The following is a 22,963-nucleotide window of genomic DNA, read 5'->3' as shown; positions in this document are numbered from 1 at the left end:
GGTTCGAGTCCCGGCCAGGTGTATACCTAAATGATTTATTAAAATTTCTGGTTTGGGTATGGGCGTCTTCGTCTTCCTACGACCTAAGACCTAAAAATACTCCTAATGAAGGGTTATGAATCGAAAGCGGTTATTTATTTTTTACTATAATTTTTATGGTTCATATTTCGATGGTTCAATGGCGTCGCATCAACTGCATTGCTCATATTTTTTTAATAGTTCCTAATATTTGGAAATGCTAAGTACATTTATTAAATTAGTATTAGTTCTCTTAGTGAGACAGCAAGATTAAAGCAAAACAGCTCATAAAATCGAAAGAAACGAGAACTAAAACATTACAACACTACGTTCATTCAAGAAAGCCATTTAAACGGAGTGGAAATAACCCGGAAAGTCGCGGCTGCGTCGCCTCACTGCACAGAAACTGACAAAAACTTGTTTCCAGCAAATAATACTAAATGGAATGAATGACGCACTTAGGGCATTACCACAGTTGCGTTTTGCGATCTCGACGCTCTCTTGTTTTATCATTCGTTGACGCTTTGCTGCTTTCGATCGATTTAAATATGCGTTTTACCGCTTTATACTGTTTCGTTAAGAATACGCATTTGGCGGACAAATCGCAGCTGTGTAAGCGCCCTTAGATTCGAACAGCAACGCAACGCAATATCTATTACGATGTCACAATATTTACTTGTTCTTTATCTTCACGGTAGTAACATATTTATTAATACAACTTGTAATTTTAAGTAGATATTGATTATAAACGGGACATTTACGTGTATGTATATATTATTATATATGCAGGAATTGCACTAGCACTGCATCACATTAAAATATATCTAAGAAAAGCATTCATATCAAAAATATACAAATAAAACTTCAGTAAAATGGTTTATGAGACGCGATTTTAAATTTACGGTCGCAAAAATAAACGAAACCGACTGTTGAGTTGTGAAAATATCAAATATGACGCCCATTGAATTGAATTTTGTTTAAATTTTATATACGTTTATTACTTTACCCTTTACTGAGTGAATGGTTTAGTACTGTCTAGTTTACTAATATCCGTTTTTAAATCGACATTTGTCAATTGCTGCATACGAGGTTCTGCCAAATTTTGTTCTTAATAAATTGAGTATTACAAACAGGCATAATTCATTTAGTTTGAAATGCTGGTATTTTATTTTTTATTATTATTTTTTTAATAATCTTAAACTCATCATAGGATTACTTGTTATAAACACGAACACCTAGATACAGAACAGAAATCTAAATTTATCATTTAATTGTTTTATCCCGGGATCCTTGAAAATCCTTGTGTAGCAGACCGTTGCGGTGACTGTAATATTAATCTCGTCAAAAGATGATTCCAAAATAAAACATGTCGTATTTTGAACAATTTTCTCTCGGTAACTTGCTTCGTGTATATATGCTATGCCAAAACCATATCTACGAGAACTTTATTCACCATTTCCTTTTAAAATAACCAAGAAAGAATAGATATTACACTCGTTTACATTTGGCATCTGTATTCAGTGGCGTGATGGTAAATTATCCCATTAAATCGGAAGAGAAAATTGTCTTGGGAACAAGTGAGCTCCCGGACAATCACAACTTAAAACTTAAACGTTAAATTGCAGTGTAATTACGAGTAGAAGGTGGTAGAACTATTACACGGTCAACTAGGGTGGTAACACCGCCACTTATTTCTGCTTTAAAAGACGTTGCTTTATAATTCATTTACTTTTTCGAGGAATTCCATCTTTACTGCGACTGCGACTGGCAACACTCGCGTCAGCTGATCGTCCCGGTCCTTAATTAACATTAATTTAATATTTTAACTGATTAAAACAGTTTATTTATAATAATAAGTCGCAGTATATTTGTAAATAAGGTCAAGTAAATGTTAATTTTGTAAAATAACTAGAAATACAATTAAATTTCGTGTAAACATATCTGACGTATAACTGTGAGGATACGTTAGGTTATGTGTTTTTAAAATTACAGTGAAGTTAACAGTTAAAACGGATTGTCATTATAATAACTGGGTAAGTGTTCATTAACCATTAGTCATTTATCTGTTTTGTAACGAAACAGACATAATTTGACGAGTTTGTAGATTGATTACTTGCCCGGCATAACCTCTCTCGCTGTCAGACTTACCGGAGCAATCTTTCATACTAAATATCAATACTAGCCTCGGTTTCACCTGTAAACCGAGTTAATTAGTTCATATAACGCAACGATGACGACCCGCAAGGCGTTCGCTAACCAGAAGGAGTCCCAGCTCCAGGTTGCGTTGCAGGAATTAAAGATTGCTAGGGACAGGTGTGATCAGCTGAATAACGAGAGAGATGATAACGAGCGGGAACTGTTGGAAATTCTTGATAAAAATAAATTGTTAAGAAGTGAATTAACCGATATTCACTTACAGTATAGTACCGTATGTGAAGAGCGGGATAAACTTGTAGGTATTGTTGAAGGGTTTAATAAATGTTGTGAGGACTATGAGGTAGCATTGAAAACCATAACCTCGTTAGAAAAACAATTGCATGAAGCCCACCAACAAATTATGAGGCTTGAATCAGTTACCCATAAGTCCGAGGAACAAAAAACCCAAAGCTTGTTCGATGAATTAATAAATTGTGACCATGTTTCTGTTACTGCTGCTTCTAGTAATCCCAACAACATAAGTGTCATAGATTTAACAGGCAATGATACAATATATTCTGCCTCTACGAAGGGGATTACTCGATGCAGCAAAAACAAGTTAAAAAAATATGTAAAAATCAATAGATATATACATAAAACCCAAACTTTGTTAAATACTCAAAAGAAATTCCTTAAAACTGTGCCAACCACAAAGAAGAGGTTGCACTTACTACAAGAGCTTAATACATGTACAATTGAATTAGAAAACAATAGATTAAAATATGAAGCTGAAACACAGACACTAAATTCCGAAATAACAAATTTAGAATCCTCACTGCAGATGATGACCTGCATGTATGAGAAAGCTCAGGCTTTGGTCGAGAGGCACTCTCAGGCTCTGACCGACCTCTTAGAATTAAATAAGTTTAATGCTGCCCGTTTGCAACTGTTGGAAAGTGATTTTTTGTCATGTGGTTGCAAATGTGCCAGCGAGTCACAGCCGGGGTGTGGGCTTTCACCTCCATCTTCTACAAAAATAAAACCTCAGTCATCACTGTGTGTCAGCTCGAGTTCATTAAATGTAAACAACAGTTCCCTCAAATACAGTAATGATAATGTAATGATATACTGCGATGAAATTGGTAAGGACATGGGAAGTTTACTAAGTTCTCTCTCGGGACGATCAGTATTAAATAATTGTATGCCTAATGCATCTTTCCATGAGATTATGCATAATGTATGTAATACTGAATTAAAGAATAATACAAGCTTAGTTATCTTTATAGGAAATAGGGGAAATGTGAACAAAAAGCATTTATTACATTACTTGGATACTTTGTTAAAACTTAATTTAAAGGAAATTGTAATGTTTACATTCCCCTATAGTAAAAGTTTTCCAGTCGAAGAGAATGATATTAGATATAAGTTAAATATGACTTTGCACACTGCAATGTGCAATAATAATAAATTTCATTTGATTGATACTAACTCGTTTAGTATGAATTTTTATTTGACAGGGGATAATTACTATCTCCCTAGATTTTATAAAAGACGGATAGCTGTTGTGCTAGAATTTTATTTTGACATTTCTGCCAAAAACTTGGCAACCAAACCTGCTTCTATTGAGCAGAATAATAATTTAAAATTATTGACATCCAATAATTTAAATTTGACATTGGAAAATTTAAATTAAATGATAGGACAACAGAGTGCACCTCTGGCAAATTATTTTATTTACAACCATTGTCAAATAGTAATTCATTTAATAACATTGACATATCAATAAATAATTATGTAAGTAATTCATATGAATATAATAATAATAAGCAAATTAAGAGACATATTTCAAATAAATGTCTTCATATGGGTAAATTTAGTAATAATAAAACTAGCAATAAAAAGTTTTCATCTCTAAAAATATTGCACCAGAATATCCAGGGTTTTTCAAGTAAGCAACTGGAACTGGAGTTATTTTTAGAGAGTAACAATTATGATATAATTTGTTTAACAGAGCACTGGTTAAAACAAGGTGAAACACAAATAAACTATATAAATCACTTTATTGCTAGTTCGTTCAGCCGTGAGTCAGCTATCCATGGTGGCTCATTAATAATAACTCGTAAAGGTTTAAAATCAAGAGAACGCTTGGATATAGTGGGGCTCTCGGTTGAACGTGTTATTGAATTATCATGTGTCGAGCTGGATAGCCTTATTGTGGTTAGCGTGTATAGGCCCCCTAACATAGAAACATTTTCTAGATTTGAAGGTGTAATGGAAAATGTTTTGGATATTATTTGCAAATGTAAGAAATATGTTGTTGTTTGTGGTGATTTTAATGTGAATATTTTAGAAAACACCACATTGAAAGTAAAATTACTTTCCTTATTTAGATCATATAACTTAGAATATAGTTTTTTTGAGCCAACCAGGGTGACTTCATCCTCTGCTACTTGCATCGATAACATTTTCTGTAACTGCTCTGTAGTTGAAAAATCTATAATAAATCAGATTAAATCTGATCACACGGGGCAGTCTGTCCATATCCAATATAACATATCCAAGGAAGGGAACATAAAGTTTCTTCATAGACCAATTACAAGTCACCGTTTATTAAAATATAATAAAGTGCTACTAAATAAGTTGTCAGTTCTGAACCATAGCACTTGTGTTAATAATTTATATTCTGCATTTTTCTCCACAGTGCACACAGAGTTTAAAAAAATATTTTCTGAAGTTAGGTATGAAAAGAGTACTAGACTTAGTTTTTGTGAATGGGCTACTAAAGGTATTCGTCTAAGTAGAAGTAAACTTTTCGAGCTTTATAGTGAAAGAGAGAATAACTGTAGCCCTCACTTCAATGAATATGTTCGTAAATATTCTAAAATATTTAAATCAGTTTGTATGACAGCTAAATCTAAGTTCATACATAATAAAATAAAAAATTCTGATAATAAAATTAAAACAATCTGGAAAATAATTAATGCCGAAACACGAACTTGCAGATTAAGTATCAGTAAAGTATCTCTTACTACTGAACGTGGTCAGATTACCTCAGATAAAGAAATTGCACAAGAATTTGAAACTTTTTTCTCGAATATACCATTTAATACTACTAAATTTTTAAAATCATCCCCAATTAAAGCAGTGACCATCCTTAAAGAGAATTTAAGTCAGTGTCACATTAAATTTAAATTTAGACATATTTTAATTAATGACATATTAAAAGCTTTTAAAGAATTAACTGTTAAAAATACAGAGGACATTTGGGGAATGTCAGTAAAAGTTTGTATATCAATCATTAAAACTTTAGCTCCCTACTTAGTCACTATTTTTAATATGTGTGTTGATCAGGGCTGTTTCCCTGATTTAATGAAACATAGCAAAATAATTCCATTGTTTAAGGCAGGTGATACTAAAGATCCCAACAATTATAGACCCATCTCAGTACTGCCTGTTCTAAGTAAAATTTTTGAAAAGATCCTCTTACAGCAAATGTTGCTTCATTTTAAACTAAATAATCTTTTACATCAAAAGCAATTTGGCTTTACTAAAGGCCGTTCTACCACAGATGCTGGTGTTCAATTGCTGCGACATATTTTTGATTGTTGGGAACAAGCACATGATGCTATAGGTATTTTTTGTGACTTGTCTAAAGCTTTTGATTGTGTTGATCATAAAACCTTATTGTTAAAATTACAATATTATGGTATTCAGGGAAATTCTCTAAAGTTGATAAATTCTTATTTAAACAATAGAGTCCAACGAGTGCAAGTAAATGGAGCATTATCAGCAGGTTCTAATATTAAAATAGGTGTACCTCAGGGCTCCATCCTAGGTCCGTTTCTATTTTTAGTTTATATAAATGATTTGCCAAATGTAGTAAAGGATTTATCTGAGGTTGTTTTGTTTGCTGATGACACTTCCTTGGTGTTTAGAGTAAAACGACAATCACAGGATACGAACGATATTAATGAAACTCTTTGCTTGATTCAGAACTGGTTTGATGCAAACAACCTACTCTTAAATTCTAATAAAACTAAATGTATTAAATTTATGCTACCAAATGTAAGGAGTACGGGGATGAATGTCGCTCTAAATGGTGAGACTTTGCAATTCGTCAATGAAACTGTTTTCTTGGGGATTACCATTGATTCTAAACTCCAGTGGGGTCCCCACATCTCTGCTTTGTCCAGCAGACTTAGTACTGCAGCTTTTGCAGTCAGAAGAATTAGACAGTTAACAGACATACCCACTGCCAGACTTGTCTATTTCAGTTACTTTCACAGCATTATGTCTTATGGCATTCTACTGTGGGGCAGTGCTGCTGACATAGACTCTATATTTACTATTCAAAAAAGAGCAATAAGGTCAATATATAGTCTGCGGCGTGGTGAGTCCCTAAGAGAACTGTTTCCCACTATTAATATATTGACGGTGCATAGTCAATACATTTATGAAAATATTATGTATGTAAGAAAACACACTGATATGTTTGAAAAAAATAGTAACCACCATAACTTTAATACCAGAAATAGAAATAAATTAGTAATTCCTAAACGTAGATTATGTAAGGTGGCTAGATCTTTCGTGGGCAACTGTATTCGCTACTACAATAAAATACCCGACCACATTTTGAATCTCACAGAAAAAAAGTTTAAACATGTCGTTAAACTAACGCTATGTAAAAAAGCGTACTATAAAGTAAGTGATTATTTGACTGACAAAACGGTGTGGTCTGAATTACCTCCAGCTCCACATGTACCATTACGTTAAGTTAACATTGTCAAAAACATTTTTTTTTTAAAAGATGTGTGTTATGGAGTTTCTTTCGCCGCTTCTTCTCCATAACGAAACACCTTGTGAAGTGGTGGTAGTTGCTTTGACATTCAAAAAGTGATCTGTAAAGAACCTATTTTGAATAAAAAATTTTGATTTGATTTGATTTGATTTATTCTCAGGAGTAGCAGCGCATGTGTGATTGATTGGAGATAGGCCGCGAGACAGATTGGAGACAGGTAGTGCAAATTCAGTGATACTCTAGTAGTTAGTCAGGGGTCCAAGGTACGAATCCCAGGCTAACACTTCTGATTATTCAATTGTTATGTGCTTATTGTAAATTAATTATTACTAGATGACCCGGTGAACTTCGTACCACCTAATTATGAGTGACTATCTGTACCTCGTGGTTTCACTCGTGTAATTTATGTATTATGTCCATAAACTACTGGTAAATATTAGGAAATGGCCACAGGAGAACAGGAAAATAAAAAATACAATTAAATAAAATTCACTCTACCTCTCTGCACTCTGTTATTTTTTTACCGACTTCAAAAAGGAGGTGGTTATCAATTCGGCCGGTATCTTTTTTTTATGTATGTACACGAATTACTCCGCCGTTAGTGAACCGATTTTAATAATTATTTTTTTATTGTGTTATTTTTTATTGTAGGTTCTAATGAAATTACAAAGTCAGTTCATCATTGACTATTTAAGGGTCTGATAATGTGGCTCGGAGACAAAATATGTAACTCCTCAACCGATGGGGATATTTGAGTTGTGTTTGAAGATATTTGGTGTAAGTTCTAACGAAATTGCAAAGTCAGTTCATCATTGACTATTTAAGGGTCTGATAATGTGGCTCGGAGACAAAATATGTAACTCCTCAACCGATGGGAATAATTGAGTCGTGTTTGAAGATATTTGGTGTAGGAGGTTCTAATGAAATTGCAAATCATTGACTATTTAGTTAGGTTAGGTTGGAACACATAAGACAATATAAAACTAAGCGGGCAGGGCGCGGCAGCGCCCTGCGAGCGGGCGGTTCCAATCAATGTAAATTCAAACCGTACCTTAATTCATGATCACGTTTATACAATTTTATATTGTATTAATATAAATGTTATTATGTCATCACTAAAAAGGGTAAAAAAAATTTTAACAAAAAATACAACCGACTTCTATGTCACTACATAATAAAAAATAATTCAAATAAATGTTGGTTTAGTACATATTTCTGAAGTCGGCGCTCAATATATTTCGTTCGAATTATTTTTTACTTTGTAGTGACATAGAAGTCGGTTGTATTTTTTGTTATTTTTTTTACAAACACGCGAAAAGAAGTACCTATAACTTCAATAACGGTTTTTTTTAAAGAAAGTTTATTTACTTATAGTACTCTAATCGGGTTGTTGAATAGCTAAAAATGCTGAAACAGGTGTGTAAATAGAAAGGCGATTTATAACAGTCTTAAGGGTTGATCTAAAAAAACAAACAGTGACTCAGATGCTTCATTATGTCTTATGATAATTTTCTTAGTGCTCCAAATTAACGGATATTAAATTAAAGTTCCATACCCGATTAAACGACCCTAAAGGTTGATTTTCCAAAAACGGTGAAAAATGTGTTCTATTATTTTGAATCAAAAAGCTAAATTCCAATTTTCATAGACTTTGCTTCAAAATCTGCCGATTTCTAAACGAAGTGTCTTCTAAAGCCAAATGCAATTTTTTACAGTTTTTGCTTCCAAATTAACGGATTTGAATATAAAATTCCAACCCCTACTTAACCAACTTAAGGGTTGATTTTGCAAATATCGTAAAATAGATATTTAATTACTTTCTATCGAAATCCTATCAAATACCAATTTTCATATAGATTTGCATCAAAACTGGGGGACTTTAATACAAACTTTCAACTCTTATTTATTCACGGAAACGCGGTCGAACAGGATAAAAAGTATCCTATGTCCGTCTCCTGGTTCTAAGCTACCTCTCCACCAATTTTCAGTCAAATTGGTTCAGCCGTTGTTGAGTTATAAAATGCTTCACGAAAACGCGGTCGAACGGGATAAAAAGTATCCTATGTCCTTTTCCTGCTTCTAAGCTACCTCTCGATTAATTTTCAGTCAAATTGGTTCAGCCGTTCTTGAGTTATAAAATGACTTCACGGAAACGCGGTCGAACGGGATAAAAAGTATCCTATGTCCGTTTCCTGGTTCTAATCTACCTCTTTACCAATTTTCAGCTAAATCGGTTCAACCGTTCTTGAGTTATAAAATGACTTCAAGGAAACGCGGTCGAACGGGATAAAAAGTATCCTATGTCCGTCTCCTGGTTCTAAGCTACCTCTCCACCAATTTTCAGCCAAATCGGTTCAGCCGTTCTTGAGTTATAAGTGGAGTAACTAACACGACTTTCTTTTATATATATAGATTTGTAATAACGAAAGTGAATCAAGAGGACACCTCTACGCCTGAGATTTTTTACAAAAACATATATAAGTTGTGTGAAGGGCTGGCCAAATGCTCTACCTATACGAACGTGGCCAGCGCGATGGATTCGCCTAAACCCTTATTTTGATATGAGACCCAGCAGAAATGCATCTATGAACAGACGAATTGTATACAAGGAGTATACTATCCTACATGTACAAGATAAAACAGCTTTACCACTTCTATCTAGAAAGATAAAGAGCCACAATGAGACAACCCATTAACGTGGAGTGAATAATTGAAACCGGTGATGACGTAGACTAGAAGAGTCTCCATTGACACAGTTCTTCACCTAATCTCTCCAGACTAATCCGATTTGTTTGCTTAAGAACCTTGTCACAGTCACTGACTTTGATCCCCTAGCCCGAGCTAGTTCATTCAGACTAAGGCACAAAGGTATTGCAATTAGCTTGATGGGAAAAAAACTAATTGTACTGCAGTTTCACGATTAGTAAGATTAAATAGAAACGCTTCGTTTGCCTTTTAAGTTTTAAAACTATAAATTAAGGCCATTTTAGTGTCGACAGCTTATAATCGTGTAACAGGATTACTTAGGTATTTTTTTTATAATATAGGGGTAGCAGATGAGCATACAGTCCACCTGATGGTAAGTGGCTACTGCCGCCCATGGACATATGTAATCAACCCCAGATAGGATTAGATATTCCTAACTAAGGTCGGCCACAGATGCGCCGCTATCCCTGAGAGGACTAAGTTGGAACGCCTCTGAAAAGTCTGTCTCCCTTACCACACCCTTTAAACCGGAACACAACAGCGCTTAACACTGCTGTTATTAGGTAGAAATAGGTGTGGCGGTGGTACCGCCGGAGTCGAACCACAAAAGGTTCTACCACCTTCAAAAAATATTTTAATTGTATGGTTTGTACATAACCGTTTTTCTGTCATACACATATTGCGTATTAATTATTATTATCGCTTGCTCTAATTAATGACAGACATTTTGATAAAACATATTCGAGGTTTTGATAGTTCTCAAAAGGGTCGAAGTCTGCAAAGCCCCTAAAATTATTTGCGTTAAAAGTTGTTATTATTTGTTTTAGAAGCGAAAGAGGATTTCATATGGGAATTTACTTATCTGAGCACAATATCTGAGATTCCTTAAACGTTTACAATGTCTATGGATTCTACTAATCATATCTACGCATCGTGATGGACATAAAGTACCTGGTATCGTAATGCCATCAACGTTTATTTATAAAAAATCCACTAGAATCTCAGAACTAGGGCACAGCGACACTCAGTAACAAATTTGATTACATTTTTATGCACTTTACGTTATAACCCAAAGTATTCATTACATCCGTGACTAGAGGATTCCTCGAGAGACTCGGGTGGCGGATACTAATTGACGCCGAGGGCCAGGGGATGTCGTTTAGCGGTAAATACAAATTCAGCGCGCGTAACAGAATATTGCCTTCATAATAAGCCTCTCGGCTTCGCTAAGATGTTTTTATTCAGGCGCCTTGATTTTTTCACCTTCGCTCTAGTTTGCTTTAAAATTGACTTAATTAATAGTGATTAATTGTTTTATAAATTAGTACTTTTTATATCTGTATTTGTAGAATATTCAGGTAGAGGCCCCATTTTCAGTACGTAATTTATTGGAAAAGAACAGAGTGGAAAATATTTTTTGGGAAAAAGAATTTAGAAATACTACTCGTATTTACAAAGATAGCTTTTACAATGTTCTAGCTACAATTATTTTCTATCCTCGAATGAGTTTTGAGCACAGATTTCCGCTAACTGGGTTACACCTGGATACATTTGCATCACGCTGTTCCAATGCGGATTGACGATTTAGCGTATGGCAGCGATTACGTGTGCATTTAAACCACTAAATATTCACTTAAATAGTATAATTAACACCTATAAAATATTAAACAAAAACAGAAAAGGCAAACGAAGAAACAACATTTATAAAGACAGTTTACAATCCTATAATTTTCTAAAGCTTAAGCACGCTAAAATCACATTCGTGACATAAAAGTCTTATCATTTAATTGACGCAAACGACGGAAGCGGTTGTCATTTAGCGGTAAATATAAATTCAGCGCGCGTAACAGAATATTGCCTTCATAATAAGCCTCCCGGCTACGCTAAATATTTATATTCATGCCTCGTTCTTACTACGTTTTATTTTAGATGAAACGGCTATGCATATTTTCTTTCAAGATCCCTTTCACTGGAACGTGTGACGTAAAATGTGTTAGTGTATAAGACCTTTTATAAACTTAGAGATAACTAAAAGGGAAAAAATTGAAGGTGACAGTCTGTGGGTTTTGAGGCAAGCGCTAGTTTTACAAGAAGTTATGTGCGTATTAGAAATTAATTATCACTTGATTTAACCGTGAAGAAAAATAATGTGAGGAAACCTGTATACCTGAGAGGTCTTTAAAAGTTAAGTCCACCAATCCGCGCTTGGCCAGTGCGGTATGCTGCCTAACTCTTCTCATTTTGAGAGAAGAGTGTGCAGTACCCTTACCATGAGTTTTCAAAACATCCCACAATTTTACGTTACGTTTATTCCACTCATTAGTCTGTTCCGTTTGCTTAGTTAACGTAACAATAAGTAAGTGCTCAAGTCTGTTTGTCAAATTAGAGCGCCATTTTGTCAATTTAGACATTTAATGTTACGTTACGGACACAATAGTTCTGATACAATTCGCTAGGGGCGCTGATTGGAATTTGTATGGGCAGATACGTAAACAAATACCAAAACAGTCATATTTGTCAAAACGTAAAAACTCATGGTAAGGGTACAGCTGTTGCTGGCTGCGCCGAAACTGAATTCCAACCACTAGGCTATCACTGCTTTTAAGCTTTCACTATTATAAAAAAAGAAAAAGAAATTTTCAACAAGTGTCCATAAATATAAACCGCTAGTGCACATGCACATTAGATATTAATTATGCGTGTACGACCAAATGGCCAAACACGGAACTTATTATTATGTCAATTCTACTCACCCTTCGTGTTATCCTAGTTCATTATTTACCCTTTCCACCCTAGCATTTCCTGCAATAATGACAAAGCCGACGTCTGTTTGCGGTCATTACGATATCATAAATGAAAACCCGGTGGTAAGTATAATATTTGTTTAGGGTTACTCGAGGAATATAGATGAAAAAATTATATAGTAATAAAACGATTTTCTTTGACATTTTATTGGATATGACCTTTAATCTGTGCTGTGGTAAAAGTATGAAAGGAAAATTAAATTGAATTTAGACCAATAGGGATTTTGCACTACGATAAATCAAGATTTGAAACAAAAAATCCTCAGATTTAAAATATTTATGAAAAATGAAATATTCCATGCAACAAAAAAGATTTTTTTTTGTTTGTTGAAAAAATAATTTTATTTTTATATTTATATATTTATTGCTAATTTTCTCTTTATTCCGTCATAACCGCCTGATAAGTGAAATACAAATTTAATCGTTTAAAATTTATTAAACCAGCTAAGAAATCCACTATCCACACGTCCAATGCCTAAAGCCAATTCCAAGATAAATTCACACATTCGACTAAATATAAGACATAAGGACTTAAACTTTCCAATAACTTTTTAAGAGGCAGCAAATAAGTACTGCGCTGAGATCTAATGCACCTAATTCAAGAGTTGTTCCCGAAGAATCTTCGCCGTTTACAAACTAGAATCCCTGTTTGAGAAAGTGCTTGCTTCATGAAACTTTCTCTGTGGAACATTAGGCGATTTTTTTCCTTTTTGTTATTGGTCGAGAAGTCATACGTTTTTATTTGTTTATTAATATCCAATCCGACATCTAAAATGTGAATGAGCTAGCTTAGTCTTATTGAGACGGGCTAAAGATGCGTTGATACTCCCGATGTATTTTTTTTTTGTTTTTGGTGGTTTTTGATGGTAAGTGGCTACTGCCGCCCATGGACATCTGTAATCAATCCCAGATAGGATTAGATATTCCTACCTGAGGTCGGCCACAGATGCGCCGCTACCCCTGAGGACTAAGCTGGAACGCCTCGGAAATGTCTGTCTCCCTTACCACACCCTTCAAACCGGAACACAGCAGCACCTAACACTGCTGTTATTAGATAGAAATAGGTGTGGTGGTGGTGGTGGCGCCGGAGTCGAACCACAAAAGGTTCTACCACCTTCACTATCTTAGAAGTCCTGAATAAATGCTAGAAAACCCACGCCCCATTGCTGGTTTTTTCATATATATTCTAACTTTTACGTCGTAATTATTTTCATATAATTACACCAGCACACATAAAAGCTTATATCCAATATGAATATATAAAAAAATTCGCTTTACTAGGCTATAGTCCAACGCGCTGGCCAAGTGCGAAATAGTAGACTGCACACGCTTGCATTATTTTTTTAAGAATTTACAGGCTTGTAGGTTTCATAGCGACCTTCGACCTTATGTATGTCAAGTGATAATTAATTTCTAATACGCAAGTAACCTTCAAAAATCGGAGAGGCGTTATTGGGATCTGAACCTCGGTCCCCTCGATTGTGAAGCCGGCTATCACTGCAGGGTATTAGGATATAATTAGGGATTTTGATATAAAATTTGAAGCCGCAATGGCCACTTACTATGAAGTAAATAAACTTTAATTTTAAAGATCACTAAAACATAGTTTCATTAAACAAAAGACAACCTAGAAAACTTGTCTGCTAATTTTACTGAAGGGTAACTTAAAACTAAAGGAAAATCTTTAGTAGAGATAAGTATGAACAAGTTCGCGAAACTTGTTCTCTAATACAGACCACATGGGACGTATTCACTGCGAACACTACGAGAAAATTCAACGAAGAAATATATTAGCTGTTATCGCAGACTCTACTTCTAAATGTGAATAATTGAAGTGAATATGTAAGTTTAGAGAACCATAAGCCAGTCTGTACCCTTACCAGGAGTTTTTACGTTTCGACAAATATGACTGTTTTGGTATTTGTTTACGTATTTGCCCATACAAATTACAATCAGCGCCCCTAGCGGATTGTGTCAGAACTAGGAAATCGTATTGGTCCATACGTAAACAAATACCAAAACAGTCATATTTGTCGGAACGTAAAAACTCCTGGTAAGGGTGCTGTATAAAAAGACATTTAATATTTTTTCGTATGTTTATGATGATTCCTTTTATTTGTGACTAATATTACGGTGATGATTTTTTTAAAAGTTATTTTAGGTTAATTTAGGTTGGAAAAATGATTAAAATGTTTTTTTACAACACTGACATCTAAAATCAACTGTAAAGTTGGCTAGTGTTGCAAGTTTTGCAGAAAAGGCATTGAACAAAGTAATTTTATTTTAAATATCTTATTTTTTAGCTGTGATAAAATACTCGTAAGACACGATATCATACCAAAGAAGTTTAACTTCTCACGTTTGTACATGTTATCGTCGTTAATACGAAGCTTGAATATTAACGATATCGCATTTTTATATTAGTACTTTAAAATAATAAGTCACTCATTTGATTACTACAGTTCAAACATAGATGCAGTGGGGATGCTATCGTGGCGACGCACGAGCTCGAGTTAACAGAGAGCGGCATTCTGGTCGCAGACTTCAGCAAGAACAGTTTAATAACGGGAATATAGTTATAATACCTCTAATCACTAGTGTGTACTTACGTGTAATTGTAATATCGTTACTCTGTACCGTATATGTGACTATGATCATATACATGAGTACGTTTATTATGATTAAAAGTGGACTCTCTAAGCTACCTTGTAGACCTCACTAGAATATTTGAGATATTGAGACAAATCTTACGATCCCATATTATATAAATCTGTCAGAGGTTTAGACAGTATGATGTAATAAAGAATATCACAAACATGCAAGGATAAGGGCGAAAAACATTATCCTTTTACAATCAGGCCCAGAGAAATAAAAAGGTAACCTCTATCGAAACATAATACGGAAATAAATCCGCTATCTTTTTACAAGTCGCTTTTAACGGCATCTCATAAATTATTAAATACTAGCTGACCCGGCAAACTTTGTACCGCCTCAAAATCTATTTATCAAATATATTCCATATAAAATAAAGCCTATGTTACTCGTAGATAATGTAGCTTTCGAATGGTAAAAGAATTTTTAAAATGGTTCAGTAGTTTTTGAGCCTATTCATTAGAACCAAACAAACAAAGGTTTCCTCTTTATAATATTAGTGTAGATGTTTGAAGTTACAATTCTTTAGCGTTAGGAGTAAGATGATAGTGGTTTAAGAAGGGTGTCACGCGAAAATGATGGAAGTTGAAGGTAATGTTAGTTAGAACTAGAACGTTTAATTGTATCAATTACTTTTATTTGTGCTGATATTGTTGTTTTTGTGGTTTAATTTGTTTTTGTTCGGTTTATTTGATTGTTTTTTTATATTTGCGTAAGCGTAGTGGGTACCAGGGTTCGATCATCGGCCAGGCATATCTATATTATAAATTATCTTATGGGTCTGGGTGTTTGTGTATTCGTACTTGTGTGTGTTCATGACGCTCACGACACAGTAAAAATCCTACTGCATATCTATGAGTGTAGAACACGTTATTTATTTATTTACACAACAAAAACAAAATATATATAGCAAAATGTAGATATTACTTACCTACATGTGTTATTTTTTGTTTATATTTTACCGCTTTCATGTCGTAAATACAGAGTTCACATGTAGCTATTTAAATCTTAGTCTTATAAACAACAATACTAAGATTAAACCCAAAAGAAAACGTTTGCAATGTTAAAATTGACCGACTGATTTATTCAACGGACCGCCAAAAGAATTAATTACTTAACCGAGAGCCGAGATCTGAAAGAAGTTGGAGTATAAAAGTGAACCGAGATATCTCGTAACTGCTAGTTTATTCCACCTTTTGAACTGCGAACATTTCAGATTTAGCGGGAAGGAATATTTAATTACTAAGCTAATAGAAAGCCACTTTCTTTTTCGCGTTTACTTACGTTTGCATTACGCACGAGCTTAAACGTTCTTTTAGTTTTTATACTTTGTATAAATGGTCGGTAATAAGTGAATATACAGATATTTAACATCTCAGACAATAGTCTACTGTAGACTGAAATCATATATGGTATTAATTTTCAGCGATATGTATGTCGAGTTATTTAAAAAGAACGGGATAAGCCGTGGGTACTTCTAGTTTTAGCAAACATGGTAAAATAAGTTAATACACATGAGAAAACTTGTTATCTTGCATTTTTACACACTCTATGTCTGTAGGTGTACATGAATACTGAACGTGTAACTGTAACACTAGTTAAGTGTGTAAACTTAACATTAGTTTTATGAAACTTCGATTTTTATGAAGGCGAAGAAAAGTATTCAGTTCGCCACATGGTAAATGGTTATTATTGGCTAATTGATTAACACATGGAATTTTGCCTAAGTCGCCAGGCAATGTTGCTGAGTTAACCATATTTAGTTGATGAACATATCACGACTAGACTACTATCATATCAATCCTAATCGAGTTATTGCATCTAAAGTCTTTCGCCCTATATTAATTAAAATCAACGTATTAAATTAAATATTTTGCTATCAACTGTTATTAAGTAGAAAAATGTAAGTAAAGTTTACTTTATTTTAGAAAACTTACCTGGTTCATGATGGGCGGCTGGTGAGGGCGCGGAAAACGCACTGGAGCATCCTGCTCGACGGGAAAGTCCACCGATCTCCGGTACTGTTGACAAACAACATTCATTCATATAATTTGGAAATATTAATAAATTATCTATTCACTAAGTTATACAAGAAAATGGATTCCTTAGTGCAGTCGGTTCGGGGTTTGAACCCTGACCAGTACCCTTACCAGGAGTTTTTACATTTCGACAAATATGACTGTTTTGGTATTTGTTTACGCATTTGCCCATACAAATCAGCGCCCCTAGCGGATTGTGTCATAACTAGGAAATCGTATTGGCCCATACGTAAACAAATACCAAAACAGTCATATTTGTCGAAACGTAAAAACTCCTGGTAGGGGGCAGACTAATGTCTACATGATGATTTTAGATGTCAGTTCTGGGTCTGGGTGTTTGTGTATTCGTCCACGGCAGGCTCAAGACAAACTAGTGAAGAAGGTGTTATTTTTTGGTTTTATTACTAATAATCACAATATGAAATATCAATTTTCGTACAGCCAACATAAAACTTCGTAATAGTTACATAAGACTTTCGCTTCACATCTTATATTTATACAAGCCTTTGTACTTAAATAAGTTGAAAATTTTATCTTTTCACTATTAAAAATTTAAATCAACTGACCAACTCATCAAAAGTTGAGGCCACATAAAGTTCAACTTTTAACTGCTCTCCATTGTGGTCTCTAAAACTTCTATAATCACTATTTTCATTACGCCGTTTCATTCTCTCATAAATTATGAATACTTAGGAGCCCCTGTACCTAGTTGCAGGTGGTAAAACCCTTTGTGGTTCGACCCCGGCGGCACCACCGCCACACCTATTTCTACCTAACAACAATAGTTTTATGCGCTGCTGTGTTTTGGTTTCAGGTGTGGTAAGGGGGACATACTTTTCCGAGACATACCAGTGTAGTCCTCGGGGCCAGCGGCACATCCGTGGCCGACATCAGGTAGGATTATCGAATCCTATCTGGGGTCGATTACAGATGTCCATGGGTGGCAGTAGCCACTTACCATCAATTGGACTGCATGCTCGTCCGCTACTAATATTATAAAAAGCCCTAATTATAAAATAGTTATAAAGATGTAATCTTTGGCTCAATTCAAATGAATAACAAGGAGAGATCTAAAGGGATTTCTTTTCTTTATTTTCTTTATTTTTCTACGAAGCTAAAAGAAAAGGCGAACTCTATAAACGGCAAAAGACAAAGCTTATTAATGGAATCTATTAACTTCGCGGCTTTATTTGATTTCTTTAAGATAGATTTCTTTTAGCTTAGACTTTTACTTCGTTAGGTATTGACTTTTAGTCATTGGTACGTGAATAACGTTTGATTTTCCAGTGGTATTTGTTGTTTTTCTTCAAAAGTTACGTATTGAATTTGTACAATAGCGGATTTTCAGCGTGTGGTTGTTATTGACAAACACATTTATGTTATTCTTTAGTAAATAAAAACTGAAACCGTGAAAAAATAACAAACAATATAAATGTAAAATTTGAGTTTTAAAATTCTGCCTTAAAAAGAAATATTTTTTTGATTTCATTTATACTGGGAAATAAAACATAGAAAATATCAACAACGCTTCATCGTCATCGTCATCAACCCCATATCCCACTTCTGGGCAAGGGACCACGCGTCATCTTTCAAGGTTTAAACTTTATACTTAGTTTAGAGTGAGACAGAGATAGTAAGTAAATAACAATACATTACTGATGTTTTAACAATAGTAATTAAAATCTATTACCTACTTAACAGTGTTCATGCTTGTATGTATATTCATAAGGAAAATTATCTCTAACACACGTTCATCCGTATAGCAAATGAAACAAAAGGTGATATTGCAAAGCTCAACGCTTTATGATTTACACAAACAATTCCTCGTTTTTATTATCCGGTACTCTTACTTGTTTCCACCGACATCAAATATTTATATACAAAGAAACATCTTGCTTTTATTCAATTTGCCAACACTTTGTAAACAAATGTTTGTAAGTGATGTACCTAACTCTTTGCAAATATGAGTGAAAGTCTTCACCTTTAGTGCCGTTCATTTACAGATTTTACGTCGTGAAGGAAATATATTAATTTATTAATCAAGAGCTATTCACAGGAGAATATTAGAAAAGTTATAAGAAAGTATAAATTATTCGTTTCATTAAACACCAATTATTCACGTAATAGGTAATTGTTATCTGATTTATCACGTTTCCTTGGTAACTCCAGAAATTTAATTTCTTATACTCAAGTAAAGTATAGTATATGTCGGCGATATCCCAATACCGCACTTTATTAATAAACTGAACGAAACTACTTTAATATGAGAATCACTTTTATTCACTTTTATTTACAATTCGAGCAGAGTAACGGCTTACACGACTGATTAAATGCGAATGTACCAGCGCGTGGACTTAAATACTACTCGAGTGACAAACAGCATAAGAACTACCTCACATCACTTGTTTTGTTATAACAAGTGACGTGATTCACAATAAATTTAACCGTTAATAAAATAACATTATATTGAAAATATTGTTTTAAAAATACGAGAATAAGTATTTTAATATTATTATAATTTACATAATTTATTTGGTATGACTAACAAAGTGTTTTGAAGTACTACCGGAAATCGTCCATATTTTAATCTAAATATTAATTCCACATTGACAATCAAAATTGACATAATAAAAATTAATAATGAATTTTATGTTACTCCAAATAATTTATCTTACACAAATTATATTCGTTTTAATAAACAAGCGCGTTACAACACGCAAACATTCCTTACAAGTTTTCATAAATCGCCAAAAGAGGGCGCTACTAGTAGGATGCAAATTAAACTAAGTTTTGTTTATAAAACAATAAAATTGGAGTCATAATAATCTAATTGATTTTTACTTTGAAGGTTTGCAACAATATGAATTATTAAAAATAAATTACAAAATCAATGTTTTAAAATCAGTCGAAAGAATCAGTGCAATGTCTAAGAGACATTGAGGTTAGATCAATAACAGTATTGTAATTACGAATAATTATTTTAAACATTAAATATTATAATATAAACGTAAGATACAGATTTACATCCATAAATAATTATTTTAAACATTAAATGTTATAATATAAACATAAGATACTGATTTGCGCCCATACGGCCATACTGATTCCAGCGCGTCCCTTGCGCTGTTTTACATTACAACATAATATCAAACAAACAAAAACATTACAACATAATATTTTCTTTCTTTCTTCTTTCTTCTTTCTTCTGATATCATAAAAAAAAGGCGTCACTCATCACGAGTTCTAGCCAACAATAAGGCATCACCCATCCTGGGATCTAGCCAACAAGACCAGGATCAAGGATACGCATGGTGGCCAGCCAGCGTTTTAGGAAGGATATTTGGATAGGATTATAATATTTAACAAGAACACACGTGAACGCACATACATAAAATAATCATGAAAACCAGTTATATCAACACAATGCCTTTACAGTTTCAAAGTTCTCATTTACAAGATCATCCGCCCATACGCATCTTTTTTTTTTTTTTTTTTTAAAGAAAATAATTTGTTACAAAAAATAGAAATGAAGGTTCGGCGGTCCAAATTGTGGCGTTGTGGCACCCATGGACCACGCGCGCTCCCCGACCACTCACTTGCAGCAGGTATCGACAAACCGCCCCTGATGTCTCTCCAGCTAGTGCCATCTCTTACTTAGCGCACTCGAACCAACCCTCCACTGGCCATCCGCGGCATGGCCATCGTGACCAAGTCAAACGTCCTCGTGTGCTGTTCCTGTAAGGCAGAAAAACAAACGGCGAATATTAGAATTTCCGCTCGGCCAATCCTGATTAACTTGTATTAAGGTTATTCACCACGCTAAAACTAAAAGACTAATGATGAATAGTTTATTTCAACCGTACTCAATTTCGACCTCTTTTACATTACTATCACTTTTCTAATTAAACAAAATTTTACACAAAATCGATCGGTCGTATTGTCTTTATAAGATTCAACATTTTCTACAACACCATTTAAACAAAAGAATTAGTCCCTTAACATTAAACTCAAACGCGTAAAATAAATTCTAACGAATTATTATTATATATACATTTTTTTTTTTATAAACTCAAGAGCTTAGCTGACCAATTCCTTCTAATTACTAAAATTACTTAGACCAAACATCAAATAATTCGAGACATTTAAGCACTACATGTGATCGATGGATACGCATAGCCCAGTAACCTCCTGTTACTTTTCATTGACGCAAATCCACTCACATGAATACACATAGTTTCTACTGAAACTTAACTTCCGCCATAGCTGCCTGCCCACCGCATACTTCGGCTACACGACAACCTCTGTACAGTCCGATCAACATGTTTACTCAAGTTCTCAAGTCATTATTGTTACTACTTTAAATGAATGTAGTCAGCTTAGCACCAATTACCCCGTAATATACCCTATTTGTATGTAGAAAAATAAAATGACAGAATCTGGAAGTTCATAAAGGACCCAAAATTTAAATGTTCTAACCTAAATCACCTTCACCTTGCTCAATACAACACACCGTTAATTTCAAACACGAGCGCCACTGAACGCTACGGTATCGTATCTTCGCTGAACCCATATCACAAACACATCTATTAAGCCTTTACCAAAGACAACTCTATTCGCTTCATCAGAAAAAGAAACGAGGGACCTAATGAATCGGCTTGAGAGTACAAGCTTGGACTTTGGCCTTTTGATAAACAGGAGCAAAACTAAAATTATGATGATCGACTGTTCTGAGTCACTACAATGAACAAATCTGCTCAGCGACTTCGAAATCGTCAAGGAATTTCAATACCTGGGATCAGTCATTAATGATAAAGGAAACTGCGAAACTGAGATACGACACGGCATCGGTATGGCTAAAACGGCAATGAACCAACTTACCAGGGTCTGGAAGGACGGGAATATTACTAAGCGTACAAAAGTTCACTTAGTTCGTACGCTCGTCTTTTCCATATTCCTCTACGCATCGAAATCTTGGATGCTGAAAGTAGCAGACAGACAAAGAGTGGACGCATTTGAGATGTGGAGCTGGCGGCGAATGCTAAGAATCCCGTGGACAGCCTTCCGGACCAACGCATCCATCTTAAAAGAATTACACCTAGAGCATTCCCAACGTCTCTCCAGCCTGTGCCTTCACCGCATACTTAAATACTTCGGTCATATAGCCCGAAGAAATAATGACAACCTAGAAAAGCTACTGGTGACAGGCAAGGTGGAGGGCAAAGACCCAGAGGACACAGCCCAAAACGATGGTCAGACCAGGTATCGGACCATCTAAAGATACCGGTTAGCGAGGCGATACACCAGGCCACTAATCGCAATCTCTGGAAAGACGCTATAAAGCAAAGAAGTCACGATCCTCAGCATTGAGGGACCGACTATAGAGAGAGAGAGAGAGAGAGAGAATCTCCATTGAGCAACGTGTAGACTTAAAATTGCATTAATACGACAACCTTCAGAAATTTTTCACAAGAAATAATGAGTGTACCCCCAAAATCGTAAAATTCGTAATTCGTAAGTAAATTCTTTCCAAACAGTGGTCAAATACTGGTAGCCAAATTATTAATAAACCGTCAAGTACCTCAATTTTTAACACGCTTTTATTAGCTTGGGTTGTACGTTTGTATGTATGTATGTACTAACAGTAACGGAATCTTTGAGCCCGATTTCTATCCACTTTGAACGTCCAGTTTAATTAAAAATTTTGAAGTATTATCAAAAACCACGAATACACGATTTTAACATTTTTGTACCATTGTCCTTATCAATATCCTCAGAATTAACGATTTTCGAGGCGAGAGAAAGCGCCTTAT

General features: G+C 34.5%; 1 protein-coding gene across 4 annotated transcripts in view; it reads right to left on the bottom strand.

Moving 5' to 3' along the window:
* Nucleotides 1-22,963, bottom strand: part of LOC140742224 (uncharacterized) — a 368,528-nt gene that overhangs the window by 244,328 nt on the left and 101,237 nt on the right. For all 4 annotated transcript variants that reach the window (XM_073073420.1, XM_073074917.1, XM_073075594.1 and 1 more), the window contains exon 4: nt 17,052-17,135. In XM_073073420.1, the coding sequence (XP_072929521.1) occupies nt 17,052-17,135 (84 nt within the window). The remainder of the gene's footprint in view (nt 1-17,051; nt 17,136-22,963) is intronic.

Source organism: Epargyreus clarus, unplaced genomic scaffold (genome assembly GCF_041222505.1).
Source record: "Epargyreus clarus isolate Ecla_fem2 unplaced genomic scaffold, WU_Ecla_fem_2.2 ptg000001l, whole genome shotgun sequence".
In the NCBI taxonomy this organism is placed as follows: Eukaryota; Metazoa; Arthropoda; class Insecta; order Lepidoptera; family Hesperiidae; genus Epargyreus; species Epargyreus clarus.
The sequence above is the reverse complement of the archived record's forward strand: the minus strand, read 5'-3'. Positions and strand labels throughout refer to the sequence as shown.